At 51.7% G+C, this 23118-nt stretch overlaps 1 protein-coding gene across 2 annotated transcripts in view; it reads left to right on the top strand.

Annotated features, from left to right (window-relative positions):
- The window catches only part of LOC132396930 (multifunctional procollagen lysine hydroxylase and glycosyltransferase LH3-like), a 149367-nt gene that overhangs the window by 121553 nt on the left and 4696 nt on the right, over window positions 1-23118 (top strand). For both annotated transcript variants that reach the window (XM_059975045.1, XM_059975046.1), the window contains 4 exons: window positions 12528-12593; window positions 14155-14259; window positions 15376-15522; window positions 17491-17616. In XM_059975045.1, coding sequence (XP_059831028.1) covers window positions 12528-12593; window positions 14155-14259; window positions 15376-15522; window positions 17491-17616 — 444 coding nt within the window. The remainder of the gene's footprint in view (window positions 1-12527; window positions 12594-14154; window positions 14260-15375; window positions 15523-17490; window positions 17617-23118) is intronic.

Below are 23118 nucleotides of genomic sequence, written 5' to 3'. Positions count from 1 at the left end.
TGGGATTAGTTTGGGGACTGGTACAGGTTGGTGGGGAGAGAGTGGGATAGTGGGATTAGTTTGGGGACTGGTACAGGTCTGTGGGGAGAGAGAGGGACAGTGGGATTAGTTTGGGGACTGATACAGGTCTGTGAGGAGAGAGTGGGACAGTGGGATTAGTTTGGGGACTGGTACAGGTCTGTGAGGAGAGCGTGGGACAGGGGGATTAGTTTGGGGACTGATACATGTCTGTGGGGAGAGAGTGGGACAGTGGGATTAGTTTGGGGACTGATACATGTCTGTGGGGAGAGAGTGGGACAGTGGGATTGGTTTGGGGACTGATACATGTCTGTGGGGAGAGAGTGGGACAGTGGGATATGTTTCGGGACTGATACAGGTCTGTGGGGAGAGAGTGGGACAGTGGGATTAGTTTGGGGACTGATACAGGTCTGTGGGGGGAGAGTGGGACAGTGGGATTAGTTTGGGGACTGATACAGGTCCGTGGGGAGAGAGTGCGACAGTGGGATTAGTTTGGGGACTGGTACAGGTCTGGGGAGAGAGTGGGACAGTGGGATTAGTTTCGGGACTGATACATGTTTGTGGGGAGAGAGTGAGGCAGTGGGATTAGTTTGGGGACTGATACAGGGCTGTGGGGGAGAGAGTGGGACAGTGGGATTAGTTTGGGGACTAATACAGGTCTGTGGGAAAGAGTGGGACAGTGGGATTAGTTTGGGAACTGACACAGGTCTGTGGGGGGAAAGTTGGACAGTGGGATTAGTTTGGGGACTGATACATGTCTGTGGGGAGAGAGTGGGACAGTGGGATTAGTTTCGGGACTGATACATGTCTGTGGGACAGTGGGATTAGTTTGGGGACTGATACAGGTCTGTGGGGAGAGAGTGGGACAGTGGGATTAGTTTGGGGACTGAGACCGGTCTGTGGGAGAGAGTGGGACAGTGGGATTAGTTTGGGGACTGATACAGGTCTGTGGGGAGAGAGTGGGACAGTAGGATTAGTTTGGGGACTGATACAGGTCTGTGGGGAGAGAGTGGGACAGTGGGATTAGTTTGGGGACTGATACAAGTCTGTGGGGAGAGAGTGGGACAGTGGGATTAGTTTGGGGACTGATACAGGTCTGTGGGGAGAGAGTGGGACAGTGGGATTAGTTTGGGGACTGAGACCGGTCTGTGGGGAGAGAGTGGGACAGTGGGATTAGTTTGGGGACTGATACAGGTCTGTGGTGGGAGAGTGGGACAGTGGGATTAGTTTGGGGACTGATACAGGTCTGTGGGGAGAGAGTGCGACAGTGGGATTAGTTTGGGGACTGATACATGTCTGTGGGGAGAGAGTGGGACAGTGGGATTAGTTTGGGAACTGACACAGGTCTGTGCGGGGAAAGTTGGACAGTGGGATTAGTTTGGGGACTGATACATGTCTGTGGGGAGAGAGTGGGACAGTGGGATTAGTTTCGGGACTGATACATGTCTGTGGGACAGTGGGATTAGTTTGGGGACTGATACAGGTCTGTGGGGAGAGAGTGGGACAGTGGGATTAGTTTGGGGACTGAGACCGGTCTGTGGGAGAGAGTGGGACAGTGGGATTAGTTTGGGGACTGATACAGGTCTGTGGGGAGAGAGTGGGACAGTAGGATTAGTTTGGGGACTGATACAGGTCTGTGGGGAGAGAGTGGGACAGTGGGATTAGTTTGGGGACTGATACAAGTCTGTGGGGAGAGAGTGGGACAGTGGGATTAGTTTGGGGACTGATACAGGTCTGTGGGGAGAGAGTGGGACAGTGGGATTAGTTTGGGGACTGAGACCGGTCTGTGGGGAGAGAGTGGGACAGTGGGATTAGTTTGTGGACTGATACAGGTCTGTGGGGAGAGAGTGGGACAGTGGGATTAGTTTGCGGACTGACACAGAGCTGTGGGGAGAGAGTGGGACAGTGGGATTAGTTTGGGGACTGATACACGTCTGTGGGGAGATAGTGAGGCAGTGGGATTAGTTTGGGGAGTGATACAGGTCTGTGGGGAGAGAGTGAGGCAGTGGGATTAGTTTGGGAACTGACACAGGTCTGTGGGGGGAGAGTTGGACAGTGGGATTAGTTTGGGGACTGATACATGTCTGTGGGGAGAGAGTGGGACAGTGGGATTAGTTTCGGGTCTGATACATGTCTGTGGGACAGTGGGATTAGTTTGGAGACTGATACAGGTCTGTGGGGAGAGAATGGGACAGTGGGATTAGTTTGGGGACTGAACCCGGTCTGTGGGGAGAGAGTGGGACAGTGGGATTAGTTTGGGGACTGATACAGGTCTGTGGGGAGAGAGTGGGACAGTAGGATTAGTTTGGGGACTGATACAGGTCTGTGGGGAGAGAGTGGGACAGTGGGATTAGTTTGGGGACTGATACATGTCTGTGGGGAGAGAGTGGGACAGTGGGATTAGTTTGGGGACTGATACAGGTCTGTGGGGAGAGAGTGGGACAGTGGGATTAGTTTGGGGACTGAGACCGGTCTGTGGGGAGAGAGTGGGACAGTGGGATTAGTTTGGGGACTGATACAGGTCTGTGGGGAGAGAGTGGGACAGTGGGATTAGTTTGGGGACTGACACAGAGCTGTGGGGAGAGAGTGGGACAGTGGGATTAGTTTGGGGACTGATACACGTCTGTGGGGAGATAGTGAGGCAGTGGGATTAGTTTGGGGAGTGATACAGGTCTGTGGGGAGAGAGTGAGGCAGTGGGATTAGTTTGGGGACTGGTACAGGTCTGTGAGGAGAGAGTGGAGCAGTGGGATTAGTTTGGGGACTGATACAGGTGTGGGGAGAGAGTGAGGCAGTGGGATTAGTTTGGGGACTGGTACAGGTCTGTGGGGGGAGAGTGGGACAGTGGGATTAGTTTGGGGACTGATAAATGTCTGTGGGGAGAGAGTGGGACAGTGGGATTAGTTTCGGGACTGATACATGTCTGTGTGGAGAGAGTGCGACAGTGGGATTAGTTTGGGGACTGGTACAGGTTGGTGGGGAGAGAGTGGGACAGTGGGATTAGTTTGGGGCCTGGTACAGGTCTGTGGGGAGAGAGTGGGATAGTGGGATTAGTTTGGGGACTGGTACAGGTCTGTGGGGAGAGAGAGGGACAGTGGGATTAGTTTGGGGACTGATACAGGTCTGTGAGGAGAGAGTGGGACAGTGGGATTAGTTTGGGGACTGGTACAGGTCTGTGAGGAGAGCGTGGGACAGGGGGATTAGTTTGGGGACTGATACATGTCTGTGGGGAGAGAGTGGGACAGTGGGATTAGTTTGGGGACTGATACATGTCTGTGGGGAGAGAGTGGGACAGTGGGATTGGTTTGGGGACTGATACATGTCTGTGGGGAGAGAGTGGGACAGTGGGATATGTTTCGGGACTGATACAGGTCTGTGGGGAGAGAGTGGGACAGTGGGATTAGTTTGGGGACTGATACAGATCTGTGGGGGGAGAGTGGGACAGTGGGATTAGTTTGGGGACTGATACAGGTCTGTGGGGAGAGAGTGCGACAGTGGGATTAGTTTGGGGACTGATACATGTCTGTGGGGAGAGAGTGGGACAGTGGGATTAGTTTCGGGACTGATACATGTCTGTGGGGAGAGAGTGGGACAGTGGGATTAGTTTGGGGACTGATACAGGTCTGTGGGGAGAGAGTGGGACAGTGGGATTAGTTTGGGGACTGAGACCAGTCTGTGGGGAGAGAGTGGGACAGTGGGATTAGTTTGGGTCTGATACAGGTCTGTGGGGAGAGAGTGGGACAGTGGGATTAGTTTGGGGACTGACACAGAGCTGTGGGGAGAGAGTGGGACAGTGGGATTAGTTTGGGGATTGATACACGTCTGCGGGGAGAGAGTGAGGCAGTGGGATTAGTTTGGGGAGTGATACAGGTCTGTGGGGAGAGAGTGAGGCAGTGGGATTAGTTTGGGGACTGGTACAGGTCTGTGGGGAGAGAGTGGAGCAGTGGGATTAGTTTGGGGACTGATACAGGTCTGGGGAGAGAGTGAGGCAGTGGGATTAGTTTGGGGACTGGTACAGGTCTGTGGGGAGAGAGTGGGACAGTGGGATTAGTTTGGGGACTGATACAGGTCTGTGGGTAGAGAGTGGGACAGTGGGATTAATCTGGGGACTGATACACGCCTGTGGGGAGAGAGTTAGGCAGTGGGATTAGATTAGGGATTGATACAGGTCTGTGGGGAGAGAGCAGGACAGTGGGATTAGTTTGGGGACTGGTACAGGTCTGTGGGGAGAGAGTGGGACAGTGGGATTAGTTTGGGGACTGATACAGGCTGTGGGGAGAGAGTGGGACAGTGGGATTAGTTTGGGGACTGATACAGGTCTGTGGGGAGAGAGTGAGACAGTGGGATTAGTGTGGGGACTGATACAGGTCTGTGGGGAGAGAGAGGGACAGTGGGATTAGTTTGGGGACTGATACATGTCTGTGGGGAGAGAGTGGGACAGTGGGATTAGATTAGGGATTGATACAGGTCTGTGGGGAGAGAGTGGGACAGTGGGATTAGTTTGGGGACTGATACAGGTCTGTGGTGAGAGAGAGGGACAGTGGGATTAGTTTGGGGAGTGATACAGGTCTGTGGGGAGAGAGTGAGGCAGTGGGATTAGTTTGGGGACTGGTACAGGTCTGTGGGGAGAGAGTGGGATAGTGGGATTAGTTTGGGGACTGGTACAGGTCTGTGGGGAGAGAGTGGGACAGTGGGATTAGTTTGGGGACTGGTACAGGTCTGTGTGGAGAGAGTGGGACAGTGGGATTAGTTTGTGGACTGGTACAGGTCTGTGGGGAGAGAGTGGGACAGTGGGATTAGTCTGGGGACTGACAGAGCTGTGGGGAGAGAGTGTGACAGTGGGATTAGTTTGGGGACTGATACACGTCTGTGGGGAGAGAGTGAGGCAGTGGGATTAGTTTGGGGAGTGATACAGGTCTGTGGGGAGAGAGTGAGGCAGTGGGATTAGTTTGGGGACTGGTACAGGTCGGTGGGGAGAGAGTGGGACAGTGGGATTAGTTTGGGGCCTCGTACAGGTCTGTGGGGAGAGAGTGGGATAGTGGGATTAGTTTGGGGACTGGTACAGGTCTGTGGGGAGAGAGTGGGACAGTGGGATTAGTTTGGGGACTGATACAGGTCTGTGGGGAGAGAGTGGTACAGTGGGGTTAGTTTGGGGACTGATACAGGTCTGTGGGGAGAGAGTCGGACAGTGGGATTAGTTTGGGGTCTGGTACAGGTCTGTGGGGAGAGAGTGGGACAGTGGGATTAGTTTGGGGACTGATACAGGTCTGTGGGGAGAGAGTGGGACAGTGGGATTAGTTTGGGGACTGTTACAGGGCTGTGGGGAGAGAGTGGGACAGTGGGATTAGTTTGGGGACTAATACAGGTCTGTGGGAAAGAGTGGGACAGTGGGATTAGTTTGGGAACTGACACAGGTCTGTGGGGGGAGAGTGGGACAGTGGGATTAGTTTGGGGACTGATAAATGTCTGTGGGGAGAGAGTGGGACAGTGGGATTAGTTTCGGGACTGATACATGTCTGTGGGGAGAGAATGGGACAGTGGGATTAGTTTGGGGACTGAGACCGGTCTGTGGGGAGAGAGTGGGACAGTGGGATTAGTTTGGGGACTGATACAGGTCTGTGGGGAGAGAGTGGGACAGTAGGATTAGTTTGGGGACTGATACAGGTCTGTGGGGAGAGAGTGGGACAGTGGGATTAGTTTGGGGACTGATACAAGTCTGTGGGGAGAGAGTGGGACAGTGGGATTAGTTTGGGGACTGATACAGGTCTGTGGGGAGAGAGTGGGACAGTGGGATTAGTTTGGGGACTGAGACCGGTCTGTGGGGAGAGAGTGGGACAGTGGGATTAGTTTGTGGACTGATACAGGTCTGTGGGGAGAGAGTGGGACAGTGGGATTAGTTTGCGGACTGACACAGAGCTGTGGGGAGAGAGTGGGACAGTGGGATTAGTTTGGGGACTGATACACGTCTGTGGGGAGATAGTGAGGCAGTGGGATTAGTTTGGGGAGTGATACAGGTCTGTGGGGAGAGAGTGAGGCAGTGGGATTAGTTTGGGAACTGACACAGGTCTGTGGGGGGAGAGTTGGACAGTGGGATTAGTTTGGGGACTGATACATGTCTGTGGGGAGAGAGTGGGACAGTGGGATTAGTTTCGGGTCTGATACATGTCTGTGGGACAGTGGGATTAGTTTGGAGACTGATACAGGTCTGTGGGGAGAGAATGGGACAGTGGGATTAGTTTGGGGACTGAACCCGGTCTGTGGGGAGAGAGTGGGACAGTGGGATTAGTTTGGGGACTGATACAGGTCTGTGGGGAGAGAGTGGGACAGTAGGATTAGTTTGGGGACTGATACAGGTCTGTGGGGAGAGAGTGGGACAGTGGGATTAGTTTGGGGACTGATACATGTCTGTGGGGAGAGAGTGGGACAGTGGGATTAGTTTGGGGACTGATACAGGTCTGTGGGGAGAGAGTGGGACAGTGGGATTAGTTTGGGGACTGAGACCGGTCTGTGGGGAGAGAGTGGGACAGTGGGATTAGTTTGGGGACTGATACAGGTCTGTGGGGAGAGAGTGGGACAGTGGGATTAGTTTGGGGACTGACACAGAGCTGTGGGGAGAGAGTGGGACAGTGGGATTAGTTTGGGGACTGATACACGTCTGTGGGGAGATAGTGAGGCAGTGGGATTAGTTTGGGGAGTGATACAGGTCTGTGGGGAGAGAGTGAGGCAGTGGGATTAGTTTGGGGACTGGTACAGGTCTGTGAGGAGAGAGTGGAGCAGTGGGATTAGTTTGGGGACTGATACAGGTGTGGGGAGAGAGTGAGGCAGTGGGATTAGTTTGGGGACTGGTACAGGTCTGTGGGGGGAGAGTGGGACAGTGGGATTAGTTTGGGGACTGATAAATGTCTGTGGGGAGAGAGTGGGACAGTGGGATTAGTTTCGGGACTGATACATGTCTGTGTGGAGAGAGTGCGACAGTGGGATTAGTTTGGGGACTGGTACAGGTTGGTGGGGAGAGAGTGGGACAGTGGGATTAGTTTGGGGCCTGGTACAGGTCTGTGGGGAGAGAGTGGGATAGTGGGATTAGTTTGGGGACTGGTACAGGTCTGTGGGGAGAGAGAGGGACAGTGGGATTAGTTTGGGGACTGATACAGGTCTGTGAGGAGAGAGTGGGACAGTGGGATTAGTTTGGGGACTGGTACAGGTCTGTGAGGAGAGCGTGGGACAGGGGGATTAGTTTGGGGACTGATACATGTCTGTGGGGAGAGAGTGGGACAGTGGGATTAGTTTGGGGACTGATACATGTCTGTGGGGAGAGAGTGGGACAGTGGGATTGGTTTGGGGACTGATACATGTCTGTGGGGAGAGAGTGGGACAGTGGGATATGTTTCGGGACTGATACAGGTCTGTGGGGAGAGAGTGGGACAGTGGGATTAGTTTGGGGACTGATACAGGTCTGTGGGGGGAGAGTGGGACAGTGGGATTAGTTTGGGGACTGATACAGGTCTGTGGGGAGAGAGTGCGACAGTGGGATTAGTTTGGGGACTGATACATGTCTGTGGGGAGAGAGTGGGACAGTGGGATTAGTTTCGGGACTGATACATGTCTGTGGGGAGAGAGTGGGACAGTGGGATTAGTTTGGGGACTGATACAGGTCTGTGGGGAGAGAGTGGGACAGTGGGATTAGTTTGGGGACTGAGACCAGTCTGTGGGGAGAGAGTGGGACAGTGGGATTAGTTTGGGTCTGATACAGGTCTGTGGGGAGAGAGTGGGACAGTGGGATTAGTTTGGGGACTGACACAGAGCTGTGGGGAGAGAGTGGGACAGTGGGATTAGTTTGGGGATTGATACACGTCTGCGGGGAGAGAGTGAGGCAGTGGGATTAGTTTGGGGAGTGATACAGGTCTGTGGGGAGAGAGTGAGGCAGTGGGATTAGTTTGGGGACTGGTACAGGTCTGTGGGGAGAGAGTGGAGCAGTGGGATTAGTTTGGGGACTGATACAGGTCTGGGGAGAGAGTGAGGCAGTGGGATTAGTTTGGGGACTGGTACAGGTCTGTGGGGAGAGAGTGGGACAGTGGGATTAGTTTGGGGACTGATACAGGTCTGTGGGTAGAGAGTGGGACAGTGGGATTAATCTGGGGACTGATACACGCCTGTGGGGAGAGAGTTAGGCAGTGGGATTAGATTAGGGATTGATACAGGTCTGTGGGGAGAGAGCAGGATAGTGGGATTAGTTTGGGGACTGGTACAGGTCTGTGGGGAGAGAGTGGGACAGTGGGATTAGTTTGGGGACTGATACAGGTCTGTGGGGAGAGAGTGAGACAGTGGGATTAGTGTGGGGACTGATACAGGTCTGTGGGGAGAGAGAGGGACAGTGGGATTAGTTTGGGGACTGATACATGTCTGTGGGGAGAGAGTGGGACAGTGGGATTAGATTAGGGATTGATACAGGTCTGTGGGGAGAGAGTGGGACAGTGGGATTAGTTTGGGGACTGATACAGGTCTGTGGTGAGAGAGAGGGACAGTGGGATTAGTTTGGGGAGTGATACAGGTCTGTGGGGAGAGAGTGAGGCAGTGGGATTAGTTTGGGGACTGGTACAGGTCTGTGGGGAGAGAGTGGGATAGTGGGATTAGTTTGGGGACTGGTACAGGTCTGTGGGGAGAGAGTGGGACAGTGGGATTAGTTTGGGGACTGGTACAGGTCTGTGTGGAGAGAGTGGGACAGTGGGATTAGTTTGTGGACTGGTACAGGTCTGTGGGGAGAGAGTGGGACAGTGGGATTAGTCTGGGGACTGACAGAGCTGTGGGGAGAGAGTGTGACAGTGGGATTAGTTTGGGGACTGATACACGTCTGTGGGGAGAGAGTGAGGCAGTGGGATTAGTTTGGGGAGTGATACAGGTCTGTGGGGAGAGAGTGAGGCAGTGGGATTAGTTTGGGGACTGGTACAGGTCGGTGGGGAGAGAGTGGGACAGTGGGATTAGTTTGGGGCCTCGTACAGGTCTGTGGGGAGAGAGTGGGATAGTGGGATTAGTTTGGGGACTGGTACAGGTCTGTGGGGAGAGAGTGGGACAGTGGGATTAGTTTGGGGACTGATACAGGTCTGTGGGGAGAGAGTGGTACAGTGGGGTTAGTTTGGGGACTGATACAGGTCTGTGGGGAGAGAGTCGGACAGTGGGATTAGTTTGGGGTCTGGTACAGGTCTGTGGGGAGAGAGTGGGACAGTGGGATTAGTTTGGGGACTGATACAGGTCTGTGGGGAGAGAGTGGGACAGTGGGATTAGTTTGGGGACTGTTACAGGGCTGTGGGGAGAGAGTGGGACAGTGGGATTAGTTTGGGGACTAATACAGGTCTGTGGGAAAGAGTGGGACAGTGGGATTAGTTTGGGAACTGACACAGGTCTGTGGGGGGAGAGTGGGACAGTGGGATTAGTTTGGGGACTGATAAATGTCTGTGGGGAGAGAGTGGGACAGTGGGATTAGTTTCGGGACTGATACATGTCTGTGGGGAGAGAATGGGACAGTGGGATTAGTTTGGGGACTGAGACCGGTCTGTGGGGAGAGAGTGGGACAGTGGGATTAGTTTGGGGACTGGTACAGGTCTGGGGGAGAGAGTGGGACAGTGGGATTAGTTTGTGGACTGGTACAGGTCTGTGGGGAGAGAGTGGGACAGTGGGATTAGTCTGGGGACTGACACAGAGCTGTGGGGAGAGAGTGTGACAGTGGGATTAGTTTGGGGACTGATACACGTCTGTGGGGAGAGAGTGAGGCAGTGGGATTAGTTTGGGGAGTGATACAGGTCTGTGGGGAGAGAGTGAGGCAGTGGGATTAGTTTGGGGACTGGTACAGGTCGGTGGGGAGAGAGTGGGACAGTGGGATTAGTTTGGGGCCTGGTACAGGTCTGTGGGGAGAGAGTGGGACAGTGGGATTAGTTTGGGGACTGATAACAGGTCTGTGGGGGGAGAGTGGGACAGTGGGATTAGTTTGGGGACTGATACATGTCTGTGGGGAGAGAGTGGGACAGTGGGATTAGTTTGGGGACTGAGACCGGTCTGTGGGGAGAGAGTGGGACAGTGGGATTAGTTTGGGGACTGGTACAGGTCTGTGGGGAGAGAGTGGGACAGTGGGATTAGTTTGGGGACTGACACAGAGCTGTGGGGAGAGAGTGGGACAGTGGGATTAGTTTGGGGACTGATACAGGTCTGTGGGGAGAGAGTGAGGCAGTGGGATTAGTTTGGGGAGTGATACAGGACTGTGGGGAGAGAGTGAGGCAGTGGGATTAGTTTGGGGACTGGTACAGGTCTGTGGGGAGAGAGTGGAGCAGTGGGATTAGTTTGGGGACTGATACAGGTCTGGGGAGAGAGTGAGGCAGTGGGATTAGTTTGGGGACTGGTACAGGTCTGTGGGGAGAGAGTGGGACATTGGGATTAATCTGGGGACTGATACACGCCTGTGGGGAGAGAGTGAGGCAGTGGGATTAGATTAGGGATTGATACAGGTCTGTGGGGAGAGAGCGGGACAGTGGGATTAGTTTGGGGACTGGTACAGGTCTGTGGGGAGAGAGTGGGACAGTGGGATTAGTTTGGGGACTGATACAGGTCTGTGGGGAGAGAGTGAGACAGTGGGATTAGTGTGGGGACTGATACAGGTCTGTGGGGAGAGAGTGGGACAGTGGGATTAGATTAGGGATTGATACAGGTCTGTGGGGAGAGAGTGGGACAGTGGGATTAGTTTGGGGACTGATACAGGTCTGTGGTGAGAGAGAGGGACAGTGGGATTAGTTTGGGGAGTGATACAGGTCTGTGGGGAGAGAGTGAGGCAGTGGGATTATTTTGAGGACTGGTACAGGTCTGTGGGGAGAGAGTGGGACAGTGGGATATGTTTCGGGACTGATACAGGTCTGTGGGGAGAGAGTGGGACAGTGGGATTAGTTTGGGGACTGGTACAGGTCTGTGGGGAGAGAGTGGGACAGTGTGATTAGTTTGTGGACTGGTACAGGTCTGTGGGGAGAGAGTGGGACAGTGGGATTAGTCTGGGGACTGACAGAGCTGTGGGGAGAGAGTGTGACAGTGGGATTAGTTTGGGGACTGATACACGTCTGTGGGGAGAGAGTGAGGCAGTGGGATTAGTTTGGGGAGTGATACAGGTCTGTGGGGAGAGAAGTGAGGCAGTGGGATTAGTTTAGGGACTTGTACAGGTCTGTGGGGAGAGAGTGGGATAGTGGGATTAGTTTGGGGACTGCTACAGGTCTGTGGGGAGAGAGTGGGACAGTGGGATTAGTTTGGGGACTGATACAGGTCTGTGGGGAGAGAGTGGGACAGTGGGATTAGTTTGGGGACTGGTACAGGTCTGTGGGGAGAGAGTGGGACAGTGGGATTAGTTTGGGGACTGGTACAGGTCTGTGGGGAGAGAGTGGGACAGTGGGATTAGTTTGGGGACTGATACAGGTCTGTGGGGAGAGAGTGAGACAGTGGGATTAGTGTGGGGACTGATACAGGTCTGTGGGGAGAGAGTGGGACAGTGGGATTAGTGTGGGGACTGATACAGGTCTCTGGGGAGTGAGTGGGACAGTGGGATTAGTCTGAGGATTGATACAGGTCTGTGGGGAGAGAGTGGGACAGTGGGATTAGTTTGGGGACTGATACAGGTCTGTGGGGAGAGAGTGGTGCAGTGGGATTAGTTTCGGGACTGATACAGGTCTGTGGGGAGAGAGTGAGACAGTGGGATTAGTATGGGGACTGATACAGGTCTGTGGGGAGAGAGTGGGACAGTAGGATTAGTTTGGGGACTGATACAGGTCTGTGGGGAGAGTGGGACAGTGGGATTAGTTTGGGGACTGATACAGGTCGGGGAGAGAGTGGGTCAGTGAGTTTAGTTTGGGGACTGATACAGGTCGGGGAGAGAGTGGGTCAGTGGGTTTAGTTTGGGGACTGATACAGGTCGGGGAGAGAGTGGGACAGTGGGATTAGTTTGGGGATTGATACAGGTCTGTGGGGAGAGACTGGGACAGTGGGATTAGTTTGAGGACTGATACAGGTCTGTGTGGACAGAGTGAGACAGTGGGATTAGTGTGGGGACTGATACAGGTCTGTGGGGAGAGAGTGGGACAGTGGGATTAGTTTGGGGACTGATACAGGTTGGGGAGAGAGTGGGACAGTGGGATTAGTTTGGGGACTGATACAGGTCTGTGGGGAGAGAGTGGGACAGTGGGATTAGTTTGGGGATTGATACAGGTCTGTGGGGAGAGAGTGGGACAGTGGGATTAGTTTGGGGATTGATACAGGTTTGTGGGGAGAGACTGGGACAGTGGGATTAGTTTGGGGTCTGATACAGGTCTGTGGTAGGACTGTGGGATTAGTTTGGGGACTGACACAGGACTTGGGGATTAGGTTGGAGATTGATACAGGGCTGTGGGATTGTTGTGTGGGTCACAGACTGTTTGGACCTGCTGCAAGAGCCCTGCTTAGTTACCATGGTGCCTTCTTTTGATTTCCCCTCGCTGTTTTTTCACGGTAGGACTGGCGTGACAAGTACATTCACGAAAACTACTCACAGATTTTCACCGATGACATCGTGCAGCAGGTCAGTGAAAACAAATACTGCTGCAGGTGCACAACCGGTCAGACAGTGTGTGTAGAGAGGGAAACAGAGCAGGTTATTGATCCATCTGAGCTGTGTGGAGCTCACCAGTTTGTGGGTTTAATCACTGACAATGTCTCGATGTCCAAGACCACTGCTCTCTAGGAACACCGGCCATTTGAGCTGTGAAGAAAGCGATTGGCATGTTTGCCCTCATACACCTCCTGTACCTCATAACGTGGCCACTGAGTGCAGGTTCATGGTCTTCTGCTGCTGTAGCCCATCCACTGTGAGCTTCGACATGTGCATTCAGAGATGCCCTTCTGCACACCACTGTTGTAACGTGTGGTTATTTGTCTTCCTGTCAGCTTGACCCAGTCTGGCCTTTCCCCTCTGACCTCTCTCATTAGCAAGGGATTTTGCCCACTCAACTGCCACTCACTAGATGTTTTTTGCCTATTGATCCATACTGTGTAAACTCTAGTGACTGTTGTGCATGATAATCCCAGGAGTTCGACAGTTTTGAGTTACTCAAACCACCCCATCTGGCACCAGCAATCATCCCACAGTCAAAGTCACTTCGATCACATTCTTCCGCATTCTGATGTTTGGTCTGAACAACAACTGAACCTCTTGACCTTGTCTGCATGCTTTCATGCATCGAGTTACTGTCACATGATTGGCTGATTAGATATTTGCATTAACGAGCAGGTGTCCCTAATAAAGTGGCCACTGAGCACAGAATGGGGCATAGAATATAAGATTTGGAGCATTATGTTTCACTGTTAGAAAATGCTGCTCAGACTGTACTATGATCAGCACACTATAGGGAGATGTGATAGCACTGGAGAGTCGAGAAGGGACTCATGGGGATGTTGCCTCTAATAGTTGGATTCAGTGTTACATAGCTGTCAGTGATTATTCTGAGCTGGGGGGAGAATGCATAGTAGACATACTTCAATTCCTCCTGTCTTACCATCCCTCCACCCTCTTCCCTCTTCACCCTCTTTCCCCCCTCCCCTTTCTCCCTTTCCCTCTTCCCTCCCCATCACCTCCCCCTCACAACCTTTCCCCCTCCCCTCAACTTTCTCCCCCACCTCCCTGTCATGTCCCCCTCACACCCACCCCCTCACCTTCCCCCTTCCCTTTCACCCCTCACCTCACCCCCTCCCCTTTCCTCCTCCCCAACCTACCCTTCCCCCTACACTCTACCCGCCTACCGTACCCGATTCCACTACCCCCCTTCCCCCTTATCCCCTTATCCTCTCCTGCAGTGAGGGTCAGAGGGTGTGAGGGGCCTGTTTCTGTGCTGCCTGACAGATGGTGGGTCTGGGGCTGCTCTTTACTGGAGATGAGCTGCACTGTGAGATGTGGCCTTCATACCTGTCTCTCCAGTATAGTGTTTCGTCTGGCTCATATTACATCCGGATTACAATTGAAGAGCTTGTAATGAAACAAATCTGTCTGGCCACGAAGGTGTTTTAACTAGGGTGGAGCTTGAAGGCCAATGTGCCGTGTTTGCGGGCGGTGGTTTGTGGTTACTGATGTTTCCCTCTTCCCCCAGCCGTGCCCCGATGTTTACTGGTTCCCCGTCCTCAGTGAGGAAGCGTGCGACCATCTGGTTCAGGAGCTGGAGCATTACGGCCAGTGGTCCGGGGGTAAGCACGAGGTAAGGCACCAGCTGAGACAGGTTCCCCACCGGACTGTCTTGCAGCAGCTGGGTCTGCGTTGTTCACCAAATCCAATCTGTGGTTACATTAGGCCTGTGGTCTCCAGGGCAGCAAGGTTTCATCAAGATCATCACGCCAGGCCCTTCCATGGTTACCAGGGCAATGGGTCATGCCAGGCCCTTCCATGGTTACCAGGGCAATGGGTCATGTCAGGCCCTTCCATGGTTACCAGGGCAATGGGTCATGCCAGGCCCTTCCATGGTTACCAGGGCAATGGGTCATGTCAGGCCCTTCCATGGTTACCAGGGCAATGGGTCATGTCAGGCCCTTCCATGGTTACCAGGGCAATGGGTCATGTCAGGCCCTTCCATGGTTACCAGGGCAATGGGTCATGTCAGGCCCTTCCATGGTTACCAGGGCAATGGGTCATGTCAGGCCCTTCCATGGTTACCAGGGCAATGGGTCATGTCAGGCCCTTCCATGGTTACCAGGGCAATGGGTCATGTCAGACCCTTCCATGGTTACCAGGGCAACAGGTCACACTAGGCTCATCCGTAGTGATCAAGGCAGCACAGTCACCCCAGACCTGTATGTAGTTACTAAGGTGACGAGATCATTGCCAGGCCTGTCCATGTTACTGGGCCATGAGGGCAACAGCCATAACAACACATGTGTTCCCATTGCTCTGGAACCATTCATCCTAGTTCAGTCCAGCAGGCCTGTCCTCTTTCCTGAGGCTAGAACGTCACACTAAGCGACTTTCCCCATCCGTTCCTGTCACTAGAGCAATGCGTCAGCCGTTTCGGTTGCCCTGGCAATGGCAGGAACCATCGCAGCCAACGCCGCCTTGCTCCCCATTCTCTGTCGACGCCGTTGTTCCCTTGTGGCCAGGCTTTCCCAATGGAAGGGCCTCCAATCCCATGGGAGAGGTCCAGTAGCCCAGAAGTAGCCCTGGGATGCAGGGATGACCAGTTTCTTCACTGGGGGCCCTGGCTTCTGACTCCCCGGGGAGCTGGTGGGGGGTGGTGGGTTGTTGTTTTCCATGTGGGAGCTTTCTATGCCCTGATCGGTGTGTGTGGGGGTAGTTCTTAAAGTGAGCACTGCTCTGGTCTTAGGACACCCGACTCAGCGGAGGCTATGAGAACGTCCCAACGGTGGACATCCACATGAAGCAGGTGAACTTCGAGCGGGAGTGGCTGAAGTTCCTGAGGGAGTACATCGCTCCCGTCACCGAGAAGCTCTACCCCGGATACTACACTAAGGTACCCACGGGGAGGGAATGCGTTGGTGAAGAGAGGGCGAGAAGCGGGTGGAGGGGCAAACTGTGTGGCAGGGGTGTGGGGCTGACGGAGAGTGTTATGTCTTGTAACTTCAAAACATTAAACTAATTCGAAGGAAGAGATGGGAGTCTGACTTTGTGTTTGCTTTGAGCAAGGTGCCCACGTATCATGTGGTATAGTAATGATGTGTGCAGTTCACTTGTCTATACTGTTGGAAATCATGCTTTTTATGAGATTTGTACTGTTTAACAAACTCATGTATTTTTCTCAGTATGTCATGGTTTGTCCCTGCTTACTGGCAGAAAGTGGTATAACAGTTACAAGCATTTTTCACTGGCTGAGTGTTAGCTCGTTTGATGTACAGTCGCTCTCCTTATCCGTGAGTTCCACATCCACGAATTCAACCAACCGCGGTTCGTGAAAACCCGGAAGTGTTCTTCCAGCACCTGTTGCTCGAGCATGTACAGACTCTTTTTTTCTTGTCATTATTCCCTAAACAATGTAGTGTAACAACTATTTTACATAGCATTTACATTGTATTAGGTATTATAAGTAATCTAGAGATGATTTAAAGTATACGGGAGGATGTACGTAGGTTATCGTGGATCAGGATTGAAAAAGAATTAGAAGTTCTCTTACTCAGTAAGTCGGAACAGGTACATCCGGTATTATTTAGCGTCAGTTAGTCAAACGTTTGTCTCGGTATATAGTATATATTTTACCTTCCTATGCATATAAAACACTTAAGAACGTATGTTTCAGCACCAGGCTCGGGAAGTTCCCGAGTTCAGTCCAGTGACAGATCGCTATGGAGTGCCCTCTCCATCGTGCCGGGTTGATGTGGAGGATCAAAAACCCAAAACCCAATAATTAAATCACTGCGATGCTTAGTAATAATTGTAGCTTTCATCGGGGCAGGGCCTTTTCTCACTTTATCCTTTAAAATTGTTCCAATCATTGACCAACATAGCCTAACGCTTTTCCAATGACCGATGGCATTTCACCTCTTTCCGATTGCTTTATTATTTCCGCTTTATTTTCAATCATGATCGTGATTATTTTCATGAACAGAAACACTGCGGATTCAGAGCTCGGCTGCCGGGTCCTAATGTCCACCACATTGAGACAGGTTGAATAAGGTCTGGGGTTCCGCTGGGTCCTAAGGTCCACTAGATTGAGACAGGTTGAATAAGGGACTTGAGCATCTGTGTTGTTTTTGTATCTGCGAGGGATCCCGGAACCAATCCCTCGCGGATAAGGAAGGCAGACTGTAATTGTTCTTAATTATGTATCCTATTAGCTAGTTTATTCCTATCTAAGGAATTTTCCTTACTATCAGTTATGGATTTTTCAGAGGTGCTATCTTTATTCCTTTTGTCTTGGCAACCGTTCACCTCTCAGCATCATTTCACAGCTCTTTGTACGTTTGTTTCTACTTTGAAATCTTAGAATTAAGACGACTCGTCATTACTGACTCCCAGAAGAATCAAAAGGATCAGAAAATACGCAGAAATCTAACAACACATATAACCCAAAATGAATTATTTTAATAAATAAAGAATGCTAAACGAGCAATGTATTTACAATATTACTTAAATTTTAAATACACAACAGGTAGTATCCCAGGATCTTGTGGGGTAGAAGGCAGTCGCTCTTGAGTCCTTGACTATGGTGACAGTTAAAAGGTCGTGTAGAATATTTTATAGAACGGTTCTCACCCTTCAGCCCGTGATATTGTGCCAATCTTTTCAACTACTCAAATAGGCACTTGGATGAAAGGAAAGAATGGGGGTTTTATGTGTGATGGAAGAGTTTGAGTTTGTTGAAAGAATGGTATTCCATACAGGTCCATTGTGTAAACCCAGCTCATGGTAGTCCTTGTGTAATCGAGGCAGCCACAGTGTGTGTTGTCGGGGGAGACCCATCTCACTCCTTGTGTCTTCTGCACAGGCGGAAGCGGTCATGAACTTCATGGTCCGTTATCGTCCCGACGAGCAACCCTCCTTGCGACCCCATCACGACTCCTCCACCTTCACCATCAACATCGCCCTCAACACCAAAGGTGTCGACTACGAGGTAGGTGTCGGGACCCCTGCCCTCCCTCCTTCCCTCCGCGCACATCGCCTGAGCGAGACGTTGCTCCCTCCTTGGCAGTGAGTCGTGTTCCCTGGCGCTTTGCACGCAGTTGGCGGGGTCTCGCTGTGTAACTGCTCCACCTTAGCCGAAGCCTTGGGCAGGGGTGAGGGACCTGCCTCCCACCCTATCCCTGGCCATTCCTCCTTTTCTCCCTTAATCCCATCGGTAACCCTCCCAATAAATTTCCCAGCCATCAGACCATATGGTGTGGGAGTAGAATTAACCCATTCAAGTCTGCTCCACCATCTGATCACTTACCCTGTCGCCTCCCTTCTCCCTGTAACCTTTGATATCCTGACCTATCAACCACTGCTTTAAATATTCCCAATGACTTGGCCTCCACAGCTGCCTGTGGCAATGAATTCCACAGATTCACCACCGTCTTATCATCTCTGTTCTGTTCGGAGGGAACATCCTCTCCATGTCCGTTCTATCCAACCCCTGTGGATATCCGCCAGGGAAAGCGGTCATGTTCCAAAGTACGGGACTGTGCTTTCTGGTCCCTGCTGTCGGCCTCCTTCCCAGTTCCCAGTCATCTGTGGTCCAACCCTTAACCAAATTCCCAGCCTCCTGTGTGCCACGACCTTCTGTCCAATTCCCAAGTTCCCATTTCAGTTCCGCTCCCTATTCCGTCACCTCCTCCAGGTACTGTCCTGGGCCTCCTTCCCTGCAGGATGAGTCTAGAGGAAGAGCACTTCATATCCCTCTCTGGGTGGTCTGTATTCCAATGGCATAAACATTGAATACTCCAGGTTCAAGTATCCTACTCTCCCTCTTTCCCCATTCTCTCTTCCCCCTGATCTTCCCAGTTCCTTCCACACCCTCCCCAAAACTCTTCGTCTGAACGTCGCCGTCACACTCCTCCCACTGGGTCCCCTCCCCACACTGTTCCCATCTGCCCTCCCCATCTCCCTTGTTTGGTTCCCTGCTCCACCTTCCCCTCCCAACAGATCCCTGCTTCTGTAGACCTTTGTCACCACCACCCGTCACCTCCCAGCCTCTATCGCTGTTCCCTGTCTCCCCTCCTCTATCTGCCTGATCCACCTATCACCTCCCAGTGAGACTAATCCCACTCTCCCCTCCTCCACCTACCCATCACTCCCCTTCACCTGGATCCACCCGTCACCTCTATTCCCACTCTCCCCACCTCCTTTCCTCACCAAGATTCACCCATCACCGCCCAGCCTCCATCACCTTTCCCACTCTCCCCTCCTCATCTCCCCACCTCCTTTCCCCACCCGGATCCACCCATCGCCTCCCAGCCTCTGTCACTATTCCCATCCCCTCACCTCTTTATACCCAGTGTCTCCCAATCTGAATCTCCTTAATTCTTCTAAGACAACAGAGGCCAACACAGACAAAAAAAAAATTGGAGGAACACATATCGGGCAGCATCTGTGGAGGGAAATAGACAGTCGATATTTTGGGGTAAGACCCTTCATCCAGTCCAGGTAAAGGATCCCAACCCGAAACGTCGACTGTCCCATTTCTGTCCGCAGGTGCTGCCCAACCTGTTGTGTTCCTGCAACGATTTGTCTTTCCCCTCCTGATGAGTGGGGTTGCCTTCCCAGGATGTGGACATGTCTGACCATACCAACCTCTATTGCCCATCCATAGTCGTCTCAATACTGAGGAAGTGCTGGGCCTGGAGTCACCTCGAGGCCAGACCAAGTAAGGAGATATTTGGGCAGACACTTCAATAGGCAAGGCCGAGAACAGGAGTTCGCAACCTGGCATGTACAGACCCTTGGTTAATGGCAGGGTCCATAAAAAAGGTTAGAACCTGTGGTCCAAAAGCAGTACAGTCCTAATGCAGACAAATGGGATTGGTGTAAACGGGAAAGAGGTCGGCATAAACGTGATGGGTCAAAGGGCCTAATTCTGTACTGTCAAAGTCAATGACTATTATATTGGAGGGCAGAATCTCTGCCCTTGTTGCAGAAGTGAGCTTTCTCTCCCTCACTGGGACAGAGGGCCTGTCTGAGATGCCAAAGTGCAGGTGTGTGGTCTGTAGTTTGACAGGCTCTGGATCAAGGGCTCTTTGGGGCTTCTGCTGTTGCTTGCATGGTGGGGGTGGTAGCTGTTGGTGCTTTTACTGCTGTTTGTGCAAAGGATGGGGAGGAGGCTTCGATATTTCTATCATTCATTCTATGGGGTTTCTTGTTCTGTGGATGTCTGTGAAGAGTAAGAATTTCAGGTTGTATACTGTATACATTCTCTGATATTAAAATGAACCTTTGAATGGTTGCATAGAAGTTAGCACAGTCACTTTACATAGCCAGCAAGCGCTGAACAGGGTTCGATTCCCACTGCCGTCTGTAAGGAGTTTGTACGTCCTCCCTGTGACCACGTGGGTTTTCTCCTCCCATAGTCCAAATACGTATGGTCAAGGCTAGTGAGTTGTGGGCAGGCTGTATTGGCGCCAGAAACGTGGCCTTGTGGCAAAGTCTGCTGATGATACAAAGTTAGGTGGAGGTAGAACGGCTACAGAAGGATTTGGACAGATGAGGAGAATGGGCAAAGAAATGGCAGATAGAATTCAGTGTCAGGAAGTGTATGATCATGCTCTTTGGTAGAAGGAATAAAAGGATAGACTGTTTTCTAAATGGAGAGAAAATTAAATTTCTGAGGTGCAAAGGGAACTGGGAATTCTCGTGCAGGATTCCCTGAAGGTTAATTTGCAGACTGAGTAGGTGGCCAGGAAGGCCTATGTTCGTGACACTTCTCACGCTTTGAATTTTTTCAATGATTTTAAGTTCCCTGGCCCAAACCACCTTATTTTCACCATGGACGTCTAGTCCCTACATCCCCCACCCAGACAGTCTCAAAGCTCTTTGCTTCTTTTTGGATTCCAGACCTAACCAATTCCCCTCTACCACCACTCTCCTCCGTCTAGTGGAATTTGTTCTTACTTTCAATAATTTCTCCTTTGGCTCCTCCCACTTCCTCCAAACCAAGGGAGTAGCCATGGGCACCCGCATGGATCCCAGTTATGCCTGGCTTTTTGTTGGCTTTGTGGAACAGTCCATGTTCCAAGTCTATACGGGTATCCGTCCCTCTCTTTTCCTTTGCTACATCGACGACTGCATTGGCCCTGCCTCCTGTACACATGCTGAGCTCGTTGACTTCATTAACTTTGCCTCCAACTTTCACCCTGCCCTCAGATTTACCTGGTCCATTTCCAACACCTCCCTCCCCTTTCTTGATCTTTCTGTCTCCATCTCTGGAGATGGCTTATCTACTAATATCTACTATAAGCCTACAGACTCTCACAGTTATCTGGACTATTCCTCTTCCCACCCTGTCTCCTGCAAAAATGCTATCCCCTTCTCACAATTCCTCCGAATCCACCGCATCTGCTCTCAAGATGAGGCTTTTCATTCCAGGATGAAGGACATGTCTTCCTTTTTTAAACAAAGGGGCTTCCCTTCATCTACCATCAACTCTGCTCTCAAACGCATCTCTCCCATTTCCCACACATCTGCCCTTACCCCATCCGCCCACCACCCCACTCGGGATAGGGTTCCCCTTGTGCTCACCTACCACCCCACCAGCCTCCAGGTCCAACGTATAATTATCCGTAACTTTCGCCACCTCCAACAGGATCCCACTACCAAGCACATCTTTCCCTCCCCCCCCTTTCTGCTTTCCGCAGGGATCACTCCCTATGCAGGGATTTCCCTCCTGGCACTTATCCTTGTAAGTGGAACAAGTGCTACACCTGCCCTTACACTTCCTCCCTCACCACCATTCAGGGCCCCAGACAGTCCTTCCAGGTGAGGCGACACTTCACCTGTGAGTCGGCTGGTGTGGTATACTGCGTCCGGTGCTCCCGGTGTGGCCTTTTATATATTGGTGAGACCTGACGCAGACTGGGAGACCATTTCGCTGAACACCTACACTCTGTCTGCCAGAGAAAGCAGGATCTCCCAGTGGCCACATATTTTAATTCCACGTCCCATTCCCATTCTGATATGTCTATCCATGGCCTCCCCTTCTGTCAAAATGAATCCAAACTCAGGTTGGAGGAACAACACCTTATATACTGGCTGGGTAGCCTCCAACCTGATGGTATGAATATTGACTTCTCTAACTTCCGTTAATGCCCCTCCTCCCCTTCTTACCCCATCCCTGACATATTTAGTTGTTTGCCTGTTCTCCATCTCCCTCTGGTGCTCCCCCCTCCCCCTTTCTTTCTCCCGAGGCCTCCCGTCCCATGATCCTTTCCCTTTTCCAGCTCTGTATCACTTTCGCCAATCACCTTTCCAGCTCTTGGCTTCATCCCACCCCCTCCGGTCTTCTCCTATCATTTCGCATTTTCCCCTTCCCCCCACTACTTTCAAATCTCTTACTATCTTTCCTTTCAGTTAGTCCTGACGAAGGGTCTCAGTCCAAAACGTCGACAGTGCTTCTCCCTATAGATGCTGCCTGGCCTGCTGTGTTCCACCAGCATATTGTGTGTTGTTGTTTGAATTTCCAGCATCTGCAGATTTCCTCATGAAGGCAAATGTGATTTTGGCATTCATTTCGAGGGAACTAGAGTATAAAAGCACGGATGTAATCTTGAGGCTTTATAAAGCACTGGTGAGACCTCACTTGGAGAATTGTGAGCCGTTTCGGGCCCCTTATCGAAGAAAGGATGTGCTGACATTGGAGCGGGTTCAGAGGAGGTTCACAAAAATGATTCTGGGATTGAATGGCTTGTCATATGAAGAGAATTTGATGGCTCTGGGCCTGTATTCACTGGAATTCAGAAAAATGAGGGGTAACCTCACTGAGATCTAACGAATGTTGAAAGGCCATGACAGAGTGGACGTTTCCTATAGTGGGAGAGTCTACTATCAGAGGACACAGCCTTAGAATAGAGGGGCATCCTTTTAGAACAGAGACCAGGATGAATTTTATTTAGCCAGAGAATGGTGTATCTGTAGAATTCGTTGCCACCAGCAGTTGTGGAGGCCATGTCACTAGGTGTATTTAAGGCAGAAGTTGATCGATTCTTGGTTAGTCAGGGCATGAAGGGATACAGGGAGAAGTCAGGAGACTGGGGCTGAGAGGGAAATGGTCATGATGAAATGGCAGAGCAGACTCGATGTGTCAAATGACCTAATTTTGTTCCTATATCTTAATGGTCTTGTGGACACTTGCAGGCTGCCCAGCACAATCCTCGCTCATTTATTTTGATAGAAACAATGCATTTTGCTGTATGCTTCGATGTACATGTGACAGTCAAAGCTTATTTTTACCTTTATTTCTCTCCCTGAAGTGCAACCATCCTTGGTTACCAAAAACTCACTTGAACTTGAATGTGTCTCTTTATTTGTATTTGAGTATCTCCCCACCCGAGGTGAGATTCGAACCGATATCACCGCAGAGTTTCCAGCTGCCAGCCCAGGAGTCCAGACCAAGAGATAGAGAGATTCTGAAGTGTTCGACAGGCCA

Source organism: Hypanus sabinus, chromosome 7 (assembly GCF_030144855.1).
Source record: "Hypanus sabinus isolate sHypSab1 chromosome 7, sHypSab1.hap1, whole genome shotgun sequence".
Taxonomy (NCBI): Eukaryota; Metazoa; Chordata; class Chondrichthyes; order Myliobatiformes; family Dasyatidae; genus Hypanus; species Hypanus sabinus.
Note: the sequence above shows the minus strand (reverse complement) of the source record. Positions and strands in the feature narration are given on the sequence as shown.